Source organism: Leucoraja erinacea, chromosome 13 (genome assembly GCF_028641065.1).
Source record: "Leucoraja erinacea ecotype New England chromosome 13, Leri_hhj_1, whole genome shotgun sequence".
NCBI classification, from domain to species: domain Eukaryota; kingdom Metazoa; phylum Chordata; class Chondrichthyes; order Rajiformes; family Rajidae; genus Leucoraja; species Leucoraja erinaceus.
Genome location: NC_073389.1, coordinates 47543196 through 47568142, shown reverse-complemented (window position 1 = coordinate 47568142; position 24947 = coordinate 47543196). Strand labels below are relative to the sequence as shown.

The following is a 24947-nucleotide window of genomic DNA, read 5'->3' as shown; positions in this document are numbered from 1 at the left end:
CAGAATATCCTTGACTCAGAACAGGCCCTTTGATCCATCGAGTCCACACAGATCATCGATCGCACGTTCACACTAGTTCTCCGTGGTCCAACTTTCCCATCCACTCCCTGCACATGAGGGGCAATTCTACGGAGATCAATTAACCTTCAAACCCGCACGACTTTGGGATGTGGCCAGAGCACCCAGAGTAAATCTGTGCAGTCACAGGGAGAACATGCAAACTCCACACAGATAGCACCCGAGGTCAGGTCTCCAGCGCTGTGAGGCAGCAGCTCTTCCAGCTACACCACTGCTATAGGTAAATTATTTTGCACAGTTTAACAATAAAATGAATTAGACAACTTATGCACATTCATAAGACTGAATATGCATAAGTGTGCTCCGGTTTCCTCCCACGCTCCAAAGACGTACAGGTTTGTAGGTTAATTGGCTTTGTTAAAAATGATAAATTGTCCTTCATGTGTAGGATGGTGTTACTGTACGGGGTGATTGCTGGTCGGTGCCGACACGGTGGGCCGAAGGGACTGTTTCCATGCTGTATCTCTATAGTCTTAAGGTTGACGATAAGTCGCAGATAGTATGATGATGATTTGCATGCAGCCGGTCTTGGCAACATTTAACGTAGAACAGGACAGCACAGCAAGAGGCCCTTTGGCCCACAATGTTTGTGCCGAACATGACGTCTAGCGGAACTAACCTCATCTGCTTGCAAGTGATCCATATCCCTCTATTCCCTACACTTCCAATGTGCCTATCTAAAAGCTTCTTAAATGCCACTATCGTATCCGCCTCCAATAAGCAGGTGCAAACCCCCTGGTGACACCCACCCACCCCCCTGCGTAAATCAAACCTGCCCAGCACATCTCCATTAAACTATCCACCTCTCATCTTGTGGGGACTCCCTCTAGCGTTGGACATTTCCACCCTGGGAATAGAAGTTCTGACTCCCTGAACCCATCATTGCCAAATAACGGTGGCAAGGTGAGGGACAGTAACAGCAGCAACAGCTAGAAATAGCCAGAAAGTCAGGCTGCGTCTACGGTGAAAGATAAACCAAGCTATTGCTGCAAGTTGATGATGTGAGCTAAGGGAACCCACATGGGAGGGATTATGTCGACAGACCCATAATAAACTGGGAAGTGAATCTTCATGCACATTATCTATCAAATACTGTCTAATGCAGATAAGGAGAATCTGTGCCGCAGCCTGGCTGCACGAGACTGCAGGTCTTTTTCATTTTATAAATCATGCTCCATGAATAAGCCGATACAGTCTGCAAAAGGAAAAAAAAAAGAGATTATTGTTTAACCAGAAAATCTCTTCCAGCTGCTTATAATCGAGCACGCGACAGTAATGAATTCCTGCACATGCGTTTTATCCGGACTTTTCCTGTTTTGCAAAAACAGATTTTCTGCTGAATAAATGCACGAATTGTCACGGAGAACTCCACTCGTCAGGTGAGATGGCAGTGGGGGGACTGAGAACCGCGATCTTTTCTATGCGTAGGATGGAACTGCAGAAGCTGGTGCAAACCGAAGTCTGGAGTCAGCAACTCGGAGCGGGACAGGCAGCATCTCTAGAGAGAAGGAATGGGAGCCTTATCTCCGGAGGTGCTGTCTGTCCCGCTGAGTTACTCCAGCTTTTCGTCTCCATCAGCGATCTTTTTATGTCGGTAGAAGATGCTGTTACTGGTTTGTCTACCAGACAATTGTTTTGCACAGGCTGGAGAAACTCAGCGGGTGCAGCAGCATCTATGGAGCGAAGGAAATAGGCAAACGTTGCCTATTTCCTTCGCTCCATAGATGCTGCTGCACCCGCTGAGTTTCTCCAGCTTTTTTGTGTAACCTTCGATTCTCCAGCATCTGCAGTTCCCTCTTAAACACTAAAAATTGTTTTGCACAATTGACTTGACTGGTGGTTTCCCTGAGGGCTCAGCCAGTCCAAGCAGAGAGTGCCTCCACCCACGAGCAGATCCCAAGTTTCATTAGAGCTTTGTTGGTTTTGCGGATTACGTCGGGGAAGTTGGATAGAGCGGCTTAATTGGCCTTGGGCAAAATAGTTCAAGTTCGCGAGGGGTGGGACGGGGGCTGGGGGGATGGAATACAACCAGGATTCACCCTCTTCTCAATGGTTTTGTTTGGTTTTAGAATCATAGAGTCATACAACGTGGAAACAGGCCCTTCGGCCCAACTCATCCAAGATTCCCCATCTAAGCTTGTCCCATTTACTTGTGTTTGGGCCATATCCCCCTGCACTGACGCAGAGGTCGAGTTGCTGCCTTAAGCCCCACTGTCCCACTTTCCGGAGTTACTCACGAATTCTCCCGAGTTTTCCCCTTGGCATTTCAAACTCGGAGATGCCGGCCGTAGGTACTCGGGGCTATTTTTTTTAAACTCATGGACATTTTTCAACATGCTGAAAAAACGTCCCGACTTACCTGATGCCCCAAGTACCTACGGCTGGCATTTCGAGCTGCTACGGAACATCTACGGCCTCCTACGGACTAGCTACGGACATTCCCCGAGTTTGAATCAAAGGGGAAAACTCGGGAGAATCCGTGAGTAACTCGGGAAAGTGGGACATGGGCTGTACACCGTGTTTGACCCCGACTACGGATGCTGTCTCTACAGAGTTTGTACGTTCTCCCTGTGACCGCATGGGTTTGCTCCGGTTTCCTCCCACATTCCAATTCAACATTCAGTCTAGAAAGGGGTCCCAACACGAAACGTCACAAATCCATGTTCTCCGGAGATGCAGCCTGCCCCAGAATGTTGCGGCTTTCTTCGGTAAGCCAGTACCTGCAGTTCCTTGCAGTACCTCCATTCCGACAATTAAAAACTGCAAGACCTTTGCATTTCATTCCAGAGTCGGACTGCTTTCTGCTTGCTCCTCATTAATCAGAGTCCTTGCAGAGGAGATTTGTTTAATTTGGCATCATGTTCGGCAAGACCATTCAGTGCCAAATGACCTGTTCCTGCAGAGTACAGTTCTATGTTCAGGCTTAAAGAATTGCGTGTATCATTTTGGTAGGAACTGCGTTTCCAGTGCTTTGCCTCATGTCCCTGATGTTTCGGGTCAAAAGTGGTTAAATGGTAGCTGTCAGCAGAGGTAGTATCCTTACTTCTGAATATGAATCATGGAGCACTTAGTTCATGGTCAACACCTGTGTGACGAAGTGCAATATGTGTTATCTTTCAGTTAGAATATTAAACTTTCAGGAGAAGGTAAAAAACACCTTGTGTCTTATTCAATGATGGAAGGATCCCCTCGAGATATGCATATGTGACATTGAATAGGTTTAATTGTAAAATATGTATAATAACAAAAATGAAGGAAGAATGGACAGGTCAATCATGCTAACAATGGTGTGCAAGTTATTGTAGTCCCTTACGTAAAGGATTCGACCTTCCAGAGAAGTTAGTTAGTCCCAGATCTGTGTCAGACTACATGTGTAAGTAAGTCCACGTTTAGTATTCTACGGAAAAAGTACCAGCAAAAGGGATTAGTATAGCTAGGCATCTCATGATCAACATGCTGGTGTAACTCAGCAGGACAGGCAGTATCTCGGCATAGAAGGAATAGGTGACGTTTCGGGTCGAGACCCTTCAAAGTCACCCATTCCTTCTCTGCAGAGTTGCTGCCTGCCCCGCTGAGTTACTCCAGCATTTTGTGTCTATCTTCGGTGTAAACCAGCATCTGCAGTTCCTTCCTACATATCTCATGATCAACTAGGATATTTGTGGGCCAAAGGGCCTGATTCCGTTCTGTATGACTCCATGACTGTCTGCTGTTCCCATTATGAACCACAACCAACATCCAGCAATGTTTTGCCCAATACATACACACCCTGTCACACATGAAGGCTACATAATCTACCGGGAGAAGCAAATAATAGATACAAATATTCATTAAGCAAAATAAATTGGAGATTTGTACGTCACACAGCCAGGAAAATATTCAGCTCTCATTTGAAGGATATTAGTAGGTTCTATATGTCAACTATGCTCTGCAAAGTATGACCTGAATTGAAATTGGAACACCTTTGGCCTGATGTGTCTCCTGATTCACATAGTAATATACTAGCAAGTAAATTGATGCAATATGTGGGACAGTGTTATTTGATGGCAACAGGTTGAGGATCAAAATCCCATTGAGCTTGCAGTGACAGTCATCACCAATTTAATCTTTCAGTGAGGACGTGTGTAGACATCAACTGAATGGAAAGACCAGACTGTCGATGTTGACCATGACACCCGCTGTCGGAAAAAATCTGCCTTCCACACGGCAACAACAGGTCAGACTCAAATGCGATGGATATAAAGTGACCCTGGTCTAAGTGAAGCATGTGAATGTGTGAGGGGATGGAGAATGGGGTTAGGAGGGAAAGATAGATCAGCCATGATTGAATGGCGGAGTAGACGTGATGGGCCTAATTTTACTCCTATTCCTTATGACTTATGACCTTAATCCAGTTTATGTTATTCTGACTTTATTCATCGTTGGAGTTAATGGAGGGGAAGAGAACAGAAACGCATTTTATCCACAAAAGTTTAGATTCTTTGGATAAAAGGGAGATTAAATATATATAAAATAAATTAAAGTTAAATAATTGTATATAATGCCATTAAAAATGTAGGAGATTAATAAACTACATACAGGGTCGTCAGAAACATTGCACCTTATGCAAAGAAATATAAAGATTGAAATTAGTGTAGTTTAGTATGGAGATGCAACACAGAAACAGGCCCTTCAGCCAACGAGTCCGCACTGTTCTACACATTAGGGGCAATTTACAATTTTACCAAAGCTAATTAACCTACAAACTGGTGCGTCTTTGAAGTGTGGGAGGAAACCGGAGCACTCGGAGAAAACCCACGTGGTCAAGGGGAGAACGTATCAACTCCGTACAGGCAGCAGCAGTAGTTTGGATCGAACCTGGGTCTCTGACGCTGTGAGGCAGCAACTCTACAGCTGCGCCACAATGCCACCCCAAAGGCTATGTGACTGGGATTCACATGAGAGGAGATAAACATGAGAGGAAAAGGAAGCAAACTTGAATTGGGTGAAGTAAGGAGACGTTAAAGTGGTGAATAAAATCAAGCAATGCTGGAAGCAAATGGCAATACCTGTAGATCTATATGTGGAAATGTGTCCTGAAGTACAAATTGAAACAGATGTTGCCCGACTGCCTGAGTATTTCCAGCATTTTCTGTTTTTATTTCAGATTTCTAGCACCTGCAGCTGTTTTGAGTTGCAATAAATTCTTGGTAGCAATATGTACATCCCTGAAAGTTAACATTAAAACCAGGGATTCCAGCAATTTACCCAGACAATGAGGTAATGGTCATATAGTTCTGAGCTGGAATGGTTCACGATTAAAGGGAAATTTACATATGATGGCTCTCCAATTAGTACATTGTCCTTGTTCTTCCAGGACAAGGGGTCACAGCTTAAGGATAAGGGGGAAATCCTTTAAAACCAAGATGAGAAGAACTTTTTTCACACAGAGAGTGGTGAATCTCTGGAACTCTCTGCCGCAGAGGGTAGTCGAGGCCAGTTCATTGGCTATATTTAAGAGGGAGTTAGATGTGGCCCTTGTGGCTAAGGGGATCAGAGGGTATGGAGAGAAGGCAGGTACGGGATACTGAGTTGGATGATCAGCCATGATCATATTGAATGGCAGTGCAGGTTCGAAGGGCCGAATGGCCTACTCCTGCACCTAATTTCTATGTTTCTATGTTTCTATGTTTCAATGTAGCGGAGGATGTGTCATTGGAAGGAGCTGTTGAAGATGTACGTGTGAAAAGCTACAGTGTATTTTTACAGTTGGTGTACAATATAGCCACAACACGTTGATAGTGGTAAGAGAGAATGCCCATTATCATTTGACAATAGACAATAGACTATTTTTTTAATTCATTCCTACAAATTAAGGGAAATATTTGAATTACAGAATGACCAGAGATAGTTGTAGAAAAGTTATTCGAGGTGAAAAATAAAATATTCTGAAATAAGCCAGAAAAATAAGCCATAAAAGTAGGGTCCTGATCTGCAACATCATTTGTCCATGTTCTCCAGGGATGCTGCCTGACTTACTCTGGCATTTTGTGTCTTACTTTTGTTAACAGCATTTGCATTTCTTTACTCCTGCAAATCTTAGGCTGATGCTTTATTCTATCCTGGCGGAGTGCTCCATGTTTCAATTGGGGACTTTGAAAAAACATATTTCTCTGAGCACCTACCTGCCCGTTTGAATGAATGCAAGAAGATCCTTTGGATCTAATGAAGTTGTGAATAGTTGGGGTAACATTTATCCACCATCAATACCACAAAGGGCCTGTCCCACTTGGGAGGCATTTGCGCGTTATTTACGAGACAGTCGCGTGAAAATCGTCTAGCAGTACAATAGTCGCGCGCCAAGTGCCCCTGAGGGCCCTGCCCCCTTTGGGAGCCATTTGCGATGTCGTTCTTACCTAGTCCGATCTCCGTGGCAAGAATTTTCCCAGTGAAAATCAAACATACTACGGTGAAAATTTTTCAAAACTACGCGCGCTTTATACCCGGATGGTCACGTGGTGCGGCGCTCAAATGACGAGCAAATGGCGCGCCGACGGCGCATGGTTACGGACGTTGACGCACGGTGACACATAATAAATTAGCATAGCCAACGTTCGTGCGTCACCGTGCGTAACCATGCATCACCACGCATTACACGTACGGCGTCAGTACGTCAGTGTACGCCATGAGTATATCAGCGTACGTAAGGGATACGTTACGCAGGTGGCGTGCGAGGATTTTGAGCCTCACAAAATCCTGGGGTGTCGCGTGTTACTGCACGTCACTGCATACTCCTCCACGCGCCTTGTGCGCATCATGACGTGCCAACCAATTTTTGGCATGTCGAGTAAATGAGGCACAAATGACGCCCAAGTGGGACAGGCCCTTAAATTAATCGTCATTTATCTTGTTTTCTATTTGTACATTTAAACTATAGGACTGGCATTCTTGTGCATCTTGCTCGGATGAGTTGGGCCGAAGGGTCTGTGGTGTGATGAAAAACTCTGTGACTTTATTTGTGGGATCTTGCTTTACTAATTAGTTGACCTCTTTGCCCACATGATTATGGCATCTACACCTCAAAAGCAGTTAATTGACTGTGAAGCGTTCAAGAAGGAACTGCAGATGCTGGATGATCGAAGGTACACAAAAATGCTGGAGAAACTCAGCTGGTGCAGCAGCATCTATGGAGCGAAGGAAATAGGCGACGTTTCGGGCCGAAACCCTTCTTCAGACTTCACTTGACTGTGAAATGTTGAGGATGTGAAAGAAAGTGAATAATTATCTAACTTCCTCTTTGCACTTATGCTGCATAATCTTATTGGAGGTTATGTAAGACAATGTGTGTGCAAGACTGTCTAGGACCACACAGTGGCGTAGTGCACTAGGACACCAAAGAATGGTTAGACCAGGCTGCTAGCCTCCGGCCAGAGTCTACGGTCTAGAAAGAGGAGGATATTTTGGAGAAATGATTGATACCAAATTTTAAGAGAAAGGGATTGGAAATAGAAGAGGTTAATTAATATATGGAAAGTAATGAATAGGCTTAATTGTAAAATATGTACAATAGCAGATTTTGTTACAGTAAACATTCAAAATGATACAGTGTTGAATGATCACTAGAATAGTCACCCACATGTTAACGAGAATAGTTAACTAATGTTCCTGAGATTTAAGAGGAGAGGAGAGTACAATATACATTCAGATACTTCTTTGCCAACCCCTTAAGTAGTAAAGTAAGGAAAATTAATTACGTGATCAATTCAGTTATTCCCTACCCTTATCTACATCTGGCATGCTTACTTTCAAATCAATTTCATCATTTTTCTTATATTGATTAGTATTGTTTATGACCATATGTGTACTGCCCTTATAATCACCTGTCATAGAAACATAGAAAATAGGTGTAGGAGGAGTCCATTTGACCATTCGAGCCAGCACCGCCGTTCATTGTGATCATGGCTGATCATCCCCAATCAATAACCCGTGCCTGCCTTCTCCCCATATCCCTTGATTCCACCAGCCCTCAGAGCTCTATCTAACTCTCTCTTAATTCCATTCAGTGATTTGGCCTCCACTTCCCTCTGCGGCAGGGAATTCCACAAATTCACAACTCTCTGGGTGAAAAAGTTTTTTCTCACCTCAATCTTAAATGGCCTCCCCTTTATTCTAAGACTGTGGCCCCCTGGTTCCGGACTCGCCCAACATTGGGAACATTTTTCCTGCATCTAGCTTGTCCAGTCCTTTTATAATTTAATATGTTTCTATAAGATTCCCCCTCATCCTTCAAAACTCCAGAACTTTTCTTTTGAGTTTTTTTTATCCACTAATTTTGGCTTTTTGTTCATTCCCAGATTTAATTGATCTACCATAGGCAGTCCAGTTCTCGCTGGAGTTTAGATGAGGGGAACCTCACTGAAAAATACCAGATAACGAAAGGCCTAGATAGAGTGGATGTAGAAAGAATGTTTCCAATAATGGAAGATTCTAGAACCAGAGGGCACAGCCTCAGAATTAAAGAACATACCTTCGAAATGGAGATGAGGAGGAATTTGTTTAGCGGGAGGGTTGTGAATCTGTGGAATTCATCGCCACAGACGACTGCGGAGGCCAAGACATTGCATATTTTTAAGGCGGAGATCGATAGGTTCTTGATTAGGAAGGGCATCAAAGGTTACTGGCAGCAGACAGGAGAATAGGGGTTGAGAGGGAAAAATAGATCAGCCGTGACTGAATGGCGGAGTGGACTAAATGGGCTAATTCTGCTCCTATGTTTTATGGTCTTATGGTATCTGCAGTTGCCAAAACTAATCCCAGCACTCTCATTCAAATCAGATGGGAAGCTATTTGGATTTGTGGATTAGGCTTCTCAAGCTTGTGGTAAGACTTCAATTTACAAAATATAATTGATAGAGCAAGCTCAGCATATGCCATGTGGAAACAAGGAATTACAGATGGTAGCTCATAAAAAAAGACACAAAGTGCTGGAGTAGCACAGTAGCTCAGGCAACAACTCTGGAGAACAGCTGGAGAACATGAATAGGTGCCATTGCAGGTTGGGACCCTTCTTCTGATTCTGAAGTCTGAAGAAGGGTCCTGACCAGGAAGGTCACCTATCCATGATCTCCAGAGATGCTGCCTAACGTGCCGAGTTACTCCAGCACTTTGTGCCTTTTATGGCATATGCCATTCCCATTACTCAATATATTGAGTAAATCTCAGTGTTCCTCCAGCCGTTTGTTTTTTTTTTGCTCAAGATACTGAGAAGATTCAGGAAATTGATAACGGAGTAAAGGAATGATTCTGTTATTAAAATATAAAATGTATGATGTAATGAAGCAAAAACTCTCCTGTGTTCTGCATTTTCACACATTCTGTATTAAAATAGTTCAGAGTGACTGGCTTGTTCATAGCTTTGTGGAAAGTGAGCAAACGTAATTTGGAAACCCTGAAGTAAAATCTGAAGTAAATAAAGGCAGAAAAATGCCAAACACAAAGCAAGTTAAATAATGCCCCTGTCCCACATAGGAAACCTGAACGGAAACCTCTGGAGACTTTGCGCCCCACCCAAGGTTTCCGTGCAGTTCCCGGAGGTTGCAGGTGGTTGCCGGAGGTTGCAGGTAGTGGAAGCAGGTAGGGAGACTGACAAAAACCTCCGGGAACCGCACGGAAACCTTGAGTGGGGCGCAAAGTCTCCAGAGGTTTCCCTTCAGGTTTCCTAAGTGGGACAGGGGGATTAACAGCTGAAATAAAAAGATACATAGGTTCACATTTCTTATCCCATAATAGCATCTTCCACCTTCATCAAGCATGTCAGGATTAATTCAGTGATTATTCCCACTCCCTTATCGTCATGCTAATTTACACAACTTGGGAGATACAGTTTACACAAATTATGACTATTCTAGAGAATGGGATGTATTTAACCACACGCCTTATATATGTTGTCTGCAGGGCACTGGAGTACATTTTACACCCTGTCTGCTTCAGCTCAGCTTAGTTCAGTTCAGCTTTCTAATCAGCAGGAAACAGAGCGATGTTGCAGCAGTTATTACAAAACACCGCTGTTCTTTTTTCCTCCAAGACCAGTCTCAGGGCCAATTGTGTTGAAATTGTTCGAAATGAGGAAGTTATTATTTTTATCCTTCAACTATAAAGGGCAGGTCCAATTTTATAGAACTCTTCGCTTTGACAGTAATTGGGATGAAAGTTTAGTTTGTGCTTTATTTTTGCTTGAAAAGATAGATATTTCATTTACAAGATCCTTAAAATTACACTAAGGTAGACACAAAATGCTGGAGTAACTCAGCGGATCAGGCAGCATCTCTGGAGAGAAGGAACGGAAAATTACACTCACCAATGCCTGTTCATGATGTTGGAGGCATGTAGATATGATCACCATCACACAACGACTCCAAAATAAATGCATGAAGCAGCATCAACCGCCGTCCAGGTTTATTTTGACCTCACAAAAGTGTTGAATTTCACCAAATTGAGTGAGGTTTCGCAAATTACCTTCAGAAATCACATTCAATGTCTTATAATAGAAGGCAAACCATCATCTTAACCACTAATTCTTCACAGATCCAATCTCTGGGCATTCTAGAGTCAAGCAAGGCCCTGTTATTTCCAACACGTATTTCAATGGTTTTCACTGTAACGCTGCACCTAACTTCCAATAAACGTTGCAATCAATTGGGACTAGGGTCAAGCCATTATAGGGTTAGATTCTATAATGGGGTATGGATATTAGCAGTAAAAAAATGCATATTAGATAAATAGTGAGAGATTACAGATTTCTGATCTGCAGAGGAATCTGGTGTTAGTTTAGAAATACAGCATGGAAACAGGCCCTTCGGCCCACTGAGTCCATGCTGACCATTGATCACCTGTTCACACTAGTTCCATGTTATTCCAATTTCTTATCCACTCCATACACACTAAGGGCAATTTACAGAGGCCAATTGACCTGCACATCTTTAGCATGTGGGGGGAAACCGGAGCTCCTGGAGGAAACCAACATGGTCACAGGTAAAATGTGCAAACAATGCACAGACAGTACCCGACGTCGGGATCGAACCCGGGTCTCTGGCGCTGTGTGGCAAAAGCTCCACCAACTGTGCCACTGTGCTGTGCGGTGGTGCCTTAGTGCATGATTCATAAGAGGCTAGTAAATGGTACAGCTTTCCCAAATACAATGTTGTTGTCTTGTTGCGAGCTGAATTCACAACAATAATATTATTAAGTGGTAGAGCAGGTATGAGTAGCACTGTTCCTAATTTGAACAATTGCATGTTCAGATTTATTTTAATACAAAATGCATTGAAATACAATAGAAGGTTTTGTTTTGATCACTCCATGCATTTGTATTCAAGATATCCTGAGCCGTATAGACATTTATTATCATCTTTGTATATCCTAATTATCTAACCTTGTTGGAACTCTGCGTGAAGAATATTCGACTAGATCTCGACTGCAGATCTTTTTGGTAATCTCTTTAGCAAAAAACATGGAGAAGGTCCCAGACTGGATTTGGGATGGATCTGTGTTTGCAGTTCTGCTGGAGCGCCGCAGAAACAACCTGAAGGAGATGGAAAATAATGGGTTTGGAAATAGAGGGCATATCATTATGAATCGTGCCTGGTCATTTGAGAGGATGCATTTAGCATCTCCCTTGAAGAGCGACATAGCAAACGATAATTTGATTGGCAACCGAGGTTTGGATAGAGTGTTTTCGACCTGCTCTGGAGCGTCCCGGAGGTAGGAGGGTAAACTGATGGGTGAACCTGGTACAGCGCTGTGATAGAAAATACTGTGATGAGTGGTGCAGCGGTAGGTATTTCGCCGGTATTTCCCCTCAAGGGCGGAAATATCAGGTATTGTGGGTCCAAGAGACTCATGAGATGGACTCATATCATAGAAACACGTATGAGTTAATGGGGGGGTGTGCGTGCCACCTCTGGACTTCCTGAAGTCTACAAAGGAGAATTAAAGGAGAATTACGAAGCACATTTTTTAATACAGAGAGTAGCAGTTGCATGGAACGCCAGGGAAATTGTTGGACGTAGATAAAATAGCAATGTTGTGGAGACATTTCAACAGACACATGAACTGAGGGAGAGAATGGAGATGGACTATGTGTAGGCAGGTGTGCAGTTTAAATTGGCATCAATTTAGGGCTGGGACCAGTGCTATACTGTTCCATGTTCAATGTTCTATGCTCTAATTAAAACTAGCCACTATTGAATTCAATGTCAGAACCATTTTACGATAGGCAAGAACTGGGTGGCACGGTGGCACAGCGGTAGAGTTTCTGCCTTACAGTGCTTGCAGCGACAGAGACCCGGGTTTGATCCCGACCATGTCTGTAAGGAGTTTGTATTTTTTCCCCGTGACCGCGTGGGTTTACTCCGAGATCTTCGGTTTCTTCCCATGCTCCAAAGACGTACAGGTTTGTAGGTTAATTGGCTTGGTGTGCTGTATGTGTGAATTGGCCCTAGAGTGTGTAGGATAGTGTTAATGTGCGGGGTGATCGCTGGTCGGCACGGACTCGGTGGGCCGAAGGGCCTATTTCCGTACTGTATCTCTAAATGAAACAAAACTGTTAACGTGATAATGCTGCAAATACTTGGTCTCCCAGTCACCACATTACAACAAAATCACTCTTTTCTCAATGGTGACCTGCACCTTCCTCTGTGCACTTCCTTAGGAGTGGCAACAAGACAACAACTCATTCATTTTAGTTCAGAGCACAAGACAGCAATCTCATCCATTTCCTTCTTCTGTAACTCTTTATAATCTGTAAACGATGTGTCCACATGCATCTTAGCAAGGCAACGTTAGTAAAAAAACACAGTGAGAGGAATGAGCAAAGCCTTACTCTGTTATTTAGAATAACACCAGTTAGCGACGTTTATTGCAGGAAACATCAATCCTCGGTGGTATAACTTTACCCAGAAATGCTTAGCAAGAAGAGATTTTAAGGCCATCTCGGCAGCTTAAGGAACTGTTTAGAGACTGCTCTGGCTGCACAAATTAGCAGTAAATAATAAAACATTAGAGAAATAAAATAGATGGAAAAGTGACAAATGATAGGAAAGAATTAATTCCATTAGTTAAATTAATTCCGACCTATTGATTTGAAATATTCTCTGGGGATGAGTTAATCATTTGATCATAGTTCACGCAGGATATATGTAAAAAAAAATCATTTTGATTGCTAAGATTTCATTGAATATAGTTAAACATGGATAGGCAGGGAATGGGGAGATATGGAATCATAGTCATGGAGGCACTATGGAAACAGGCCCTTCAGCCCAACTTGCACACACCGGCCAACATTTTCCATCTGCACTAGTCCCACCTGCCTGTGTTTAGCCCGTATCCCTCTAAACCTACCCTATTCATGTACCTGCCTAATTGTTTCTTAAATGTTGGGACAGTCCCTGCCTCAACTACCTCCTCTGGCAGACTGTTCCATACGCCCACCACCCTTTGTGTGAAAATGTTACGCTTCAGATTCCTATTAAATCTTTTCCCCTTCACTTTAAACCTATATCCTCTGGACCTCGATTCACCTACTCTGGGCAAGAAACTCTGTGCATCTACCTAATCTGTTCCTCTCATGATCGTATACACCTCGATAAGATGACCCCTCATCCTTCTGCGCTCCAAGGAATAGAGTCCCAGCCTGCTCAACCTCTCCCGATAGCTCAGACCCTCAAGTCCTGGCAACATCCTCGTAAATCTTCTCTGTTTCCTTTCCCATCTTGACAACATCCTTCCTATAACACAGTGCCCAGAACTAAACACAATACTCTAAATGCGGCCACATCAACATCTTATACAACTGCAACATGACCACCCAACTTCTATACTCAACCTCCCAACTTCTATACTCAATGTTGGTGTTTGCTACATTATATTGGCTGGGTAAGGAGCCAATATATTTATCCTCTTCTTGTCACATATTGGTATACATAGTTTGTTGAATACCAGTTATCTTTTTCTCCCACTAATTACAACGACAACTTATGTAAGAAAGCGGAGATCTTCAACATCAGATTGATGCAAACATGAATCACCTTCTTTAGGAGAGAAAGGGGGGAAATGTAGTGGTGTGGGGGGAAGGAATGGAGAAAATAATAATAATATTGTTCACTCCAGTCAAGTTAAGGTCAGGTTTTTAAGCTCATGTTTTAGTGTGACATCTGTATCCTGTGGTAAAAGTCCGTCAGCATCATTTAACACCTGCCTTGAAGACCAGCTTTAGAAATACAGTGAAGAAAAAAAAAAAGAAATCATCAACGATAGATCAAGAAAAAACAACATTGTTTTCTGGTCTCTCTTATCTGTGAACTCCAAAATATCCTGCTTCTTCGAGCTAAGCCAGCCAGGACCAATAGAAACCTCTTCCTGCTACAGCCTGACTTCATTTCCCAGACTTAGCACAATCTCGCCGCCTCTTAAAAAAAAACTTCAACCACTCTGACTGGGCATAGGCGACTTTTAACAATATATAGATTGGGAAAAAAAGAACGTACTTTTGTGCGAAAATGGCCACCTCAATAAAGGTAAGAATTGCTCGAATTCTGTTTTAAAACGCTGTGCTGCAAATCATTGCTCTTCACCAAATGTGTCGAACGGTGGAAAAAGCAACACCCTCTTTTTCACAATGGAAGGCGATGAGCAGATTTCCTTTGTGCTGCCTGTAAAATTTCCTCTTTCCTACTCGGTCGGTCTGGCTTGCCTGAAAATCTTTCTGAGGAAAAGATAGAGATTCTAACGCATGCCCTGGACAGAAGAGAGATGCGTAGGCGTTGTTTTCTTCCCTCTTGAGTTTTTCCGCTATCTCGGTGGCAGTTTTGCGAGTTTGCTTGAGTGATCAATTGAAAGAAGGAGAGTAAGGTAAGCCACTGCCCAGAGAAGTTTGAGTGTGAAGGTTGACTCCCTTCACAGAGTTAGCGGGTAATTTCATTGCACTTGCCAGATATTCTAGATTGTAAGTAATATTTAAGTTGGAGTCAACTGGAGCCGGATTGTTGAGAGCATCGTAAACAATCTCAAGTACGTGTTTTGCTTCAACTTTTTTGCGAACTTACCTGTTTTGATGAAAGTTGTTGAGAAATTTCAACGGACAATCCAGGATATTTGTTGCAATTAATTTATCTTTTGCGATTTTTAAATTTGAATCGCCATGCTGGGTTGTTAAATGCTCATTCAGCTTATTCCTGCAAATTTAAAAATAGCTGTTTTAGTTCCAAGGTATTTTTCCGCTCACTAAAAAATAAAAAAGCACCATCTAGGAAGCAGAAGGTGTTTTCATTAATGTCAGGATTGTGCAAAAGTGTGTGGAATCGGAATTTATCTTAAATCTCCATTTGATTCAACATTTGATTCGGATTTGTTTACGTATATGTCCTGAATACTAAATTCCTAATGAGTGGGACTGCTGATCAACGAATGTTGCTGAGATAGGTTTTTATGAAGCACCACTTTCAGTTTGAATGCTATATTTTGAAGTTATTTTGAAACTAGTGAGAAAATTGTGAACAGTTCAGCAGTCCATTGGGTGTGGTGGAGTGTGTGTGCATGGTTGGTTCTTGTTTGTCAATGGAAAACAGGTCCACTCTTTAATTTTGATATCGCTACAAGTCTTGTTTCCATTTACATTCCTAAACCAACTCCTTAAACAGCCTAAAGAAGACGCATATCAAGTATCTTCTTTCGTTTCCAACTGTGCCCACAGGCGGGAGACCTTTGGAGCTTCTAAGAAACCTTTCCGTGTCGAAATTGAGGAGTGGTAAGCCATTTGTAAGAGCTCTGGTCTATGAGAAACTGCAGGATTGTCCCAGTTAAAGTTGGAATAAAACTTTACTTTGATGCCTTTCGGTGTTTTTCTACGCTGACGCACTTAAGCGTCCGACCCACAAGCAAGACTGATTCCGGGCCATCTTGAAGATGCCAACTTGAAAACGGACGACAAATTGTAAACACGCAACTCACTCGGACTCTGTTGTCTCCACAGATTAAATACAGCGGGCTTGGCATAGATCTGTGTCATATTTCACTGACGTCTATGTTATTCCAGGTTGAGCAGCAGCGCTTCAACAGAGTGAGCAAGAGATCATTCTTGGGGCAGACTGATGCCAACTCTGCTAGCGTAGAATGTTCCAGCACACACACACAGGCAGTTTTTCTGCGTAGCCTGTGTGTGGGATGAATGCTTGGTGGCCCAGGTTTCAGCTTCACGCTCATGCTCGTGGAGAGAGCCTGCCATTCACGACATTCTGGCAAGCACAGCTGGGGCTGCAATTTAAGTAGCAGAGCAGATGAAGCATACAGAGCAAAAATCAACTGAGTGCTTCAATGCGCAGAGAATGTGTAGGATCATAATCTTTCTGGTTTCACTTTGACGAGTTTGACTGACCAAACTCTTTGTATTATAGTGGTTTTGCATTTCTTCACCAATCTCCCCCCCCCCACCTAGCTTTCTTTTCCTTGCCAAAAAAAATGTTTTTGAATAAGAACTTGCTACTGACTCTTCATCATCTACATCCTCCCCCTTGGTCAGATACTCCGCCACTTCAACCTGGACTTCCACTGTTACGCCAATGACACCCAGATCTACCTCGGCACCAAATCCCCCCACAACCCCCCCCCCCCTCTCCCATATCAACTCCTGTTTGTCAGCTATAAACACCTGGATGCAACATGACTTCCTCAAACTCAACAGCGATATGACAGAATTCCTCCTCATAGGCTCCAAATCCACACTCAGCAAAATCAATAACCCCACTCTCACCATCGACGGCACCACTGTCTCCCCATCTCCCCAGGCCCGCAACCTTGGCGTGATCTTTGATTCCACCCTCTCCCTTGAGCCTCACATCTGCCATGTCATTAAAACCTCCTTCTTTCATCTCCGCAACATCGCCAAACTCAGACCCTCTCTCACACCTCCCGCTGCTGAAAGACTCATCCATGCCTTCATCTCCTGACTGGACTATTGCAACTCACTTCTCCTTGGCATCAGCTCCACCTACATCAACCGACTCCAACTGGTCCAGAACGCAGCCACCCGACTCATCACCCACACCAAATCCTGGCATCACATCACTCCAGTCCTCAAACAACTTCACTGGCTTCCCATCTCCCACCGGATCACCTACAAAATCCTGATCCTCACCTACAAAGCCCTCCACCATCTGGCCCCCCCATATCTCACTGACCTCCTCTCCCCCTACCAACCCTCACGGTCCCTCAGATCCACATCAGCCGGTCTCCTCTACATCCACAAGTCCAACCTCCGCAGTTTTGGGGACAGAGCCTTCTCCAGGGCAGCTCCCAGGCTCTGGAACTCCCTCCCCCAACTGATCCGCAATTCTGTGTCCCTCACCATCTTCCAGTCCCGCCTCAAGACCCATCTCTTCACCTCTGCCTATCCTTAGCCCCTCGTCCCCCTCCCTTTTCATCTGTGCATTAATTGCCTCATATTGTGTTTTGAATTGTATTCTGTCTTTACTTTGTGTACTAGTCATGTCTCTACTATTTATTTCATCCCCTTACATGTTTTTCCTCTACCTGCTAAATTTTTGTAAGGTGTCCTTGAGACTCTTGAAAGGCGCCCATAAATAAAATGTATTATTATTATTATTACATTATGGTGTGATAATTCAGTGTGTACTGGGTGGCACTGGGACATGGCTGTAGAGTTGCTGCCTTACCGCACCAGAGATTCGGGTTCGATCCTGACTACGCCTGTACAGAGTTTTTACGTTCTCCCCGTGACCACGTGGGTTTCCTCCAGGTGGCTCCGGTTTCCAAAGACCTGCAGGTTTGTAGGTTAATTGGCTTCTGTAAATTGTCCCAAGATTGTTGGGTTAGAACTGGTATACGGGATGGTTGTTGGTTGGTGTGTACTCCGTGGGCTGACTGGCCTATTTTCATGCTGTATCTCTAAACTAAACTAAACTAAACTAAACTAAACTAAATAGGTTAATTGACTTTGGCAAAATTGTAAAGTTGTTCCTAGTGCGTAGGACAGTGTTAGTGGACTCGGTGTACCGAAGGGGCTGTTTCCACGTTGTATCTCTAAACTAAACTAAACTATAAACAAAACAAAATTTCTGTGAAATGTAAACTCTCTGCTATAAAGATGGAAGCACTTACTTTGATATTCAGAACTGTAGCTTTGGGGTGAAGGCGACTTGTCCCACATTTCACCCGCTTGCTGAGAAATTCAGACCGAGGTGACCAGTCCATCAGCTCTTTCTGGGATTTTCCCTCCTCTCCCTGTAAAAGAAACCTCAGTAAACCACCTGTCCCAGGTGAGAATCTTCAACTTGCTTTACGCGGGACATTGACTGTTTTTTTTAACAGCGCCAGGAATTATGCAGAAAAAATGAATACTTTACTTTTAACTGCACATGTATAACGCTATGTTATGGCTTCAAAATGCCCTGAGGGGCGATTCTTAAACCTCAGCAGGATTTTATTATTGAAGACTAAGTGGCACCAGTAATAATTAAAATGATGAATAGTCTTTGTGCACATTTTGTGCTGTGGAGTTGAATCTGAACTATGGTTATATATGTCTAAGGTTATAGCCCTCCTAGGAGTTCAACAATTAGGCTATTCTGCCCTGATAACTTCAACATTGGCAGAATAAATATTTTAATAACTCAGTGACTCGACTATAATGCTCGACTGACTACCTCTCAAATGATTCCCTTAAACGTATTTATCCGAAATTCTCTCCTCTCTGATCTAGCTTGTGATGTCCCTTCTGCATTTACTGATCAACTTTAATTATTAGTAGGAAGGAACTGCAGGTGCTAGTTACCCATTCTTTCTTTCCAGAGAGGAGGAAAGGGTCTCAACCCGAAACGTCACCCATTCCTTCTACCCAGAGATGCTGCCTGTTCCGCTGAGTTACTCCAGCATTTTGTGTCTGACTTTAATTATTAGTCAGCACTGTATTAAATCTAACCTTCTGATTTTAGCTTTCAATTCCCTCCACTGCATTGCCCCTCTGTCTTTGGATACTTCCTTCCACTTCCATGCCCCATCCGCCTGGAACATCCTCAATTCACATCAGCTTTGAGGGACATCATATCCAGATTTCTAAGCATAAATTCCGGAATTTCTTTCCTAAATCTCAGTTTCTCCACCTCTCTTTTTTTTATTGCATTCTGTAAATCTAAACTTGTCATCGTTTGCCCTCGTCTCTTGATGGGTCATCTTTACTGATCGTGTTTTTGTAAAGAGCTTTGAGATATTTATCGATTAATTCATGTGAAATGAATTGCCACAGAAGGCTGTGGAGGCCAAGACAATGGATATATTTTCAGGCAGAGATAGATTGATTCTTGATTAGTACGGGTATCAGGGGCTATGGGGAGAACGCAGGAGAACAGGGTTGTGAGGGAAGGAAAGATCAGTCATGATTGAATGGCGGAATAGACTCGATGGGCCGAATGGCCTACTTCAGCTCCTATGATTTATGAACTTATTAACTTTTGAGTCTTTTCCTCAGGGTAGGAGAATCAAGAACTAGAGGGTATAGGTTTAATATGAGAGGGATAAGATTTAATAGGAACCTGAGGGGCTGCCTTTCAGCACCAGAGACCCCGGTTCAATTGCATTAGTAAGATACAAGTCACCCCTAATCTAATTGAAAGATGGGACAGGCTTGAAGGCTGGATTGGCCTTTTCATACGTTTTTGGCCACAGGTCTTTAGAAAAGTAAGTTGAACGTAGAACTCCATCAACTGGTTATAGGAAAAATCAAAAGACAACCATGACTTGTAGTTAGAAACATAGAAACATAGAAATTAGGTGCAGGAGTAGGCCATTTGGCCCTTCGAGCCTGCACCGCCATGGCAATATGATCATCCAACTCAGTATCCCGTACCTGCCCTCTCTCCATACCCCCTGATCTCCTTAGCCACAAGGGCCACATCTAACTCCCCCTTAAATATACATAGTTGCGGGTAATGGTAGTGAAACTAATATTTATGAGTACATATATTGCTTCATTCTAGCTGTAACTTCCATTGCAGGATATCAGTTTCTGCTGTAGTTTGTTGTGTCTTTTATACAAAATACAAAGCTGGAGAAAAATACTGTTGGTGAAAACCAGAGTAAGTGAACTGCTGCCATTTTGCCCCGTGAGGCTTTAAAAGTTTTTTTTTTGTAGGTATTAGTGAATCTGAATAGAAAACGGCTGCGTTTTAACTCATTTAGTCGCTATAAAGTAATCAAGTCAATTTATACATGGAATAGCACCTCAGGCAGAAAGAGTAAAATGTATTCCTTTTAATGTTATGCATCTGATCAGCTATAAAGCACTCACTGTGTAACGGACAACGAGCAAGGGAATAAACCTCTGTGAATATCATGTTATATGTTCATGCAGAATATATACAGACACTCTCTGTGTATATACAGACACTCTCTATGGTAAAGGCTGTGTGTAATGTATCACTTCTCTATTTTTTTTTTTGAACGTGAATTTCAGCTTGTAATCACACATGTGTGACTATATATAAATACCTGATTAGGTTCGAGTACGCAACTTATTTCCAGATGTACATTATCTTACATAAAACAACCAAAATTGCTGCAAGGTAAAAATCTGTAGCTCCCTCCTGGGTGCTCATGTTTTTCAAGTCAGTCTGCATGAATATTGTGTTCAAGAAGGAACTGCAGATGCTGGAAAATCGAAGGCACACAAAAATGCTGGAGAAACTCAGCGGGTGCAGCAGCATCTATGGAGCGAAGGAAATAGGTAACGTTTCGGGCCGAAACCCTTCTTCAGTCTAACGGCAACCACCTGCAACCTCCGGGAACCGCACGGAAACCTTGGGTGGAGCGCAAGGTCTCCAGAGGTTTCCGTTCAGGTTTCCTAAGTGGGACAGGGGCATTATACTCTCTCAAATTATCAAGAAAAGAAAAATGCATCAAATTTCATTCAGATAAAACATTCGGAATCAGAATTAAAGTGTTTGCCTACATGGCTTAGCACACATTGGAAGGTCTCAGATTTATTGTCTGAGAATATTGGGGAAGGGGGGACACGACTGCTTGCCCAATTGCTTTGAATTAGAAACAGAATAATTGTCCAAGCTTCCTACTCCTAATCATTCTGTAGAGAATCTCATCAGAAAGTATGTGAAAGGGATAACATTAGTTTCAGCCTGGCTATATTCACTGTAAAAGGGTGGCACAGTGGCTCAGTGGTGGTGTTGCTGCCGCACAGCGTCAGAGACCCGGGTTCGATCCTTGGGTGCCGCCTGTGTGTGGAGTTTGCACGTTTCCCTGGTGACCGCGTGGGTTTTCTCCGGGTGCTCCGGTTTCCTCCCACATCTCTATGACGTGCGGGTTTTGTAGGTTTATTGGCCCTCGGCAAAATTGCCCCTGGTGTGCAGGGAGTGGATGCGGAAGTGGGATAACACAGAACCCGTGTGTGCGGGTGATCGATGGTTGGCGTGGACGAGGTGGGCCAAAGGGCGTGTTTCATTGGTGTATCTCTAAACTAAACTAACGGATGGGTGAGATAACTGATGGCTTTGGGGTTGCTGTCTTTACCCTCCTAGGAGTTGGATGAGTTTGCTGATTAATATGTCATTGATTCAGATTCAGATTCAATATGTCATTGATTGTCAGTGTACAGTTCATAAGTGATTGGAGCAGAATTGGGCCATTCAATCATGGCTGATCCATCTCTCCCTCCTAACCCCATCTCTCCTAACCTGCCTTCTCCCCATAACCCCTGACAACCATGGTAGCCATGGTTTCACATAGCTTAGTTAGATAGTTAAAAACATAGGTTTTTCTCTATTTTTTCCTTCAAATGGTCCACAGTTCAATCGCTCCTCTGTCAGCAATAGGTTGTACGGAAGATTGGGATGCCAGTGCATGAAAAAAGATTCTGTGGTAGAGGATGAGGTGTAGATGAGCTTCATAATCTCACCACACTCATCTTGTTGTTGGTATGTGTGGTTTGCTGTCTCCACTTGCCTCCCTGTACCTAGGGGCATATAGTTATATGGAGTTACGGAGTTTGTACATGTTTCAGCTTTAGCAGCTAGTGGGGACATTATGTCACAGAATGTGTACCATTTTGATAGTCTACAATGTGCACTTTTAGTTGCCCAGAATGAAAAAAACAAGTATACAGACAGGAATAAAATGAACCCTGGATAGACCAAGGCAAATTCCTTGTATGTGAATACTTGGCCAATAAACTTATTCATTCATTCATTATTCATTCAAAATCCTGGAGTAACTCAGCGGGTCAGGCAGCATCTCTGGAGAAAAGGAATAGGTCGAGTCTGAAGAAGGGTCTCGACACGAAAAGTCACCTTTTCCTTTTCTCCAGAGATGCCGTCTGACCCGCTGAGCTACTCCAGTATTTTGTGTCTATCTTCAGTGTAAACAAGCATCTGTGGTCCCATCCTGCGTAAAATGAACCCTAACTGACTGGGGAAGAAACTGGCTCAAAAATTACTTTGTCTGAAATGTAATTTATTCTCGTTTCCTCCCCACACTCATTTTGGGATTAAATGTCAACAAATGTGAGTGTTTTAAATAAGCAGAGCCAGACAAAGACCGTGTTTGCTTTAGAACATCCTCTCTGCTCAAGGCAGGAAGGGTGCTGAGGTCCTGAGCCAATGCTCAGGCACAAAGTCCGTGGTTTCACATTTGCAAAAGCTGCAGGGACCTGCAGATCCCGAGCAGTCTGATTCATGCAGCAGCTGTGAATCTGCATGAACCAGCGCATTTCCAAGCCACATGCGTCCATGCAAAGGCATGCACTGATGCTTAGTTCAACGGTCAATGTTCAACGGTTCTTCATTAGCACCTACACAGACATACAGTAGTTCCTTCTTTGTCTGTTCACAGGCTGTGCCCAAACTCAGTGTACACTATCCTTGATCGGACTTTGCTGGCCTTATCTTGCACTAAACATTATCCCCTTATCATGTAACTCTACACTAAATGGCTGGATTGTAATCATGTATTGCCTTTCTGCTGACTGGTTAGCACGCAACAAAAGCTTTCCACTGTACCTTGGTACACGTGACAATAAACTGAACTGAACTGAATTGCTGACCGAGACCATGAATGTTAAGAAAGCCGTGCATTTCTTTTGTATAAACATTTTTTTTTATGAATGCAGTTTTTATTTTTGAAATTAAAAAAAAATGTTATTTCTAAGGTGATTCACACCCAATTAACGCAGGGTTAACAATTGTGCTCACAGTCCAAAATCAATCTGCCTGAGGTGAGAAGTGGGGAATCCATTTCAGGTGAAATGGGCTGTGGTGAATCGATTAGCGTTTTCACCAAGAGGGGAAAGCGGAGTAAATTTAATTATGACCTGTCTAAAAGCTAAACCCTCAGGGTCTACAGAGAAAGCAACCTAACGACTTACAGCTCTCTTTCTCATCTGAACCACTCCACATGGTCTCTATTGAATAGCCGAATGAGAGGAGTCTTCTTATTCTCCCCCAAAATCATGCTATTATCATGGAAACTGTGCAATAGGTTTGGGCAAACACACAAAATTAATTACTGCATAATTAACTGCTTACTTAGTGCTGGTGTCAGGGGTTATGGGGCGAAGGCAGGAGAATGGGGCTGAGAGGGAGAGATAGAACAGCAACGATTGAATGGCAGAGTAAGCACAATGGGCCGAATGGCCTAATTCTGCTGCTAGACCTTATGAACATGAAGAAGGTATTGGTGTTCCTTCTGGGGCACTAGTTGTGGAACCGATTGCGTTCCTCCTATTCAGCAGCATGAGCCAAACTGTGTAGGAAGGAACTACATTTGCTGATGGTTTAAATGGAAGGTAGACACAAAACGCTGGAGTAAATCAGCGGGTCAGAGAGCATCTCTGGAGAAAAGGAATAGGTGATGTTTCAGAGGCTGACGAAGGGTCTCGACCCGAAACGTCACCTGTCCCTCCAGAGATGCTGTCTGACCCACTGAGTCACTCCAGCTTTTTGTGCCTATCATGTGTCAAGTTGTTACTGGAAATAATTTGTGAAACCAATAATTATGTTATCAGTTACTTATGCTTCTTTCAATATTTGCTTAGTTTTATTTAGAAGTTGTTTAATCGGCTGCTATTCTCAGCAAAATGTCGTGAATTTGCATTTTTGATGTTGTGCGGAGATAGCTGTGAAACAGGATGGGAAATTCCTTGAACTGCAGTTATTCCCACTGGACTTCCAGTGAGTTACTGGCAAGGGCGAGATCTGCTCTGAAGAGTTTCCCGTCCCTTCAATAAAGACTGGGGTGATTTGGACCACCATATTTGTGGCAGTGTTTTCCACGAATCTTGGTTATTAATATCAACATAGAGAACATATAACATTGAACAGTGCAGCACAATCACAGGTCCTTCAGTCACAATGCCTGTATGGAATAAGATGACAAATTAATCCCCTCTCCCTGTGGTGATCCACATCCCATCATATCCTGTGACCATCTAAAAGTGTCTTAAATGCGATTTTTGTTTCTAGTTCCACCATCAACCCTGGCAGTGTACTCCAGGCACCCACTGTTCTCTGTCTAAATAAAAGGCACACAGAAATAATTTAAACCTTTTCCGATCTGATCTCAAAGCTATGTCCTCCAGTTGTTGATATTTCTGCCCAATTGACTTTTTTTGACTGTGCACCCTATCCATCCCTCTCATAAATCTTAAGGGATTGGACAGGCTAGATGCAGGAAGATTGTTCCCGATGTTGGGGAAGTCCAGAACAAGGGGTCACAGTTTAAGGATAAGGGGGAACTCTTTTAGGACCGAGATGAGAAAAACATTTTGCACACAGAGAGTGGTGAATCTCTGGAATTCTCTGCCACAGAAGGTAGTT

At 43.2% G+C, this 24947-nt stretch overlaps 1 protein-coding gene across 19 annotated transcripts in view; it reads left to right on the top strand.

The window, feature by feature from the left end:
• Positions 1-24947, top strand: part of erg (ETS transcription factor ERG) — a 211580-nt gene that overhangs the window by 81015 nt on the left and 105618 nt on the right. For 16 of the 19 annotated variants that reach the window (XM_055645153.1, XM_055645151.1, XM_055645150.1 and 13 more), the window contains one exon: positions 4192-4294. The exons of 1 other annotated variant lie outside the window; for it this stretch is intronic. In XM_055645153.1, coding sequence (XP_055501128.1) covers positions 4238-4294 — 57 coding nt within the window. In that variant the 5' untranslated portion in view covers positions 4192-4237. Of the gene's footprint in view, positions 1-4191; positions 4295-14473; positions 14631-14813; positions 14965-24947 lie in introns of those variants that run through there. 2 more of the 19 variants (XM_055645146.1, XM_055645154.1) reach the window with 2 other exon arrangements.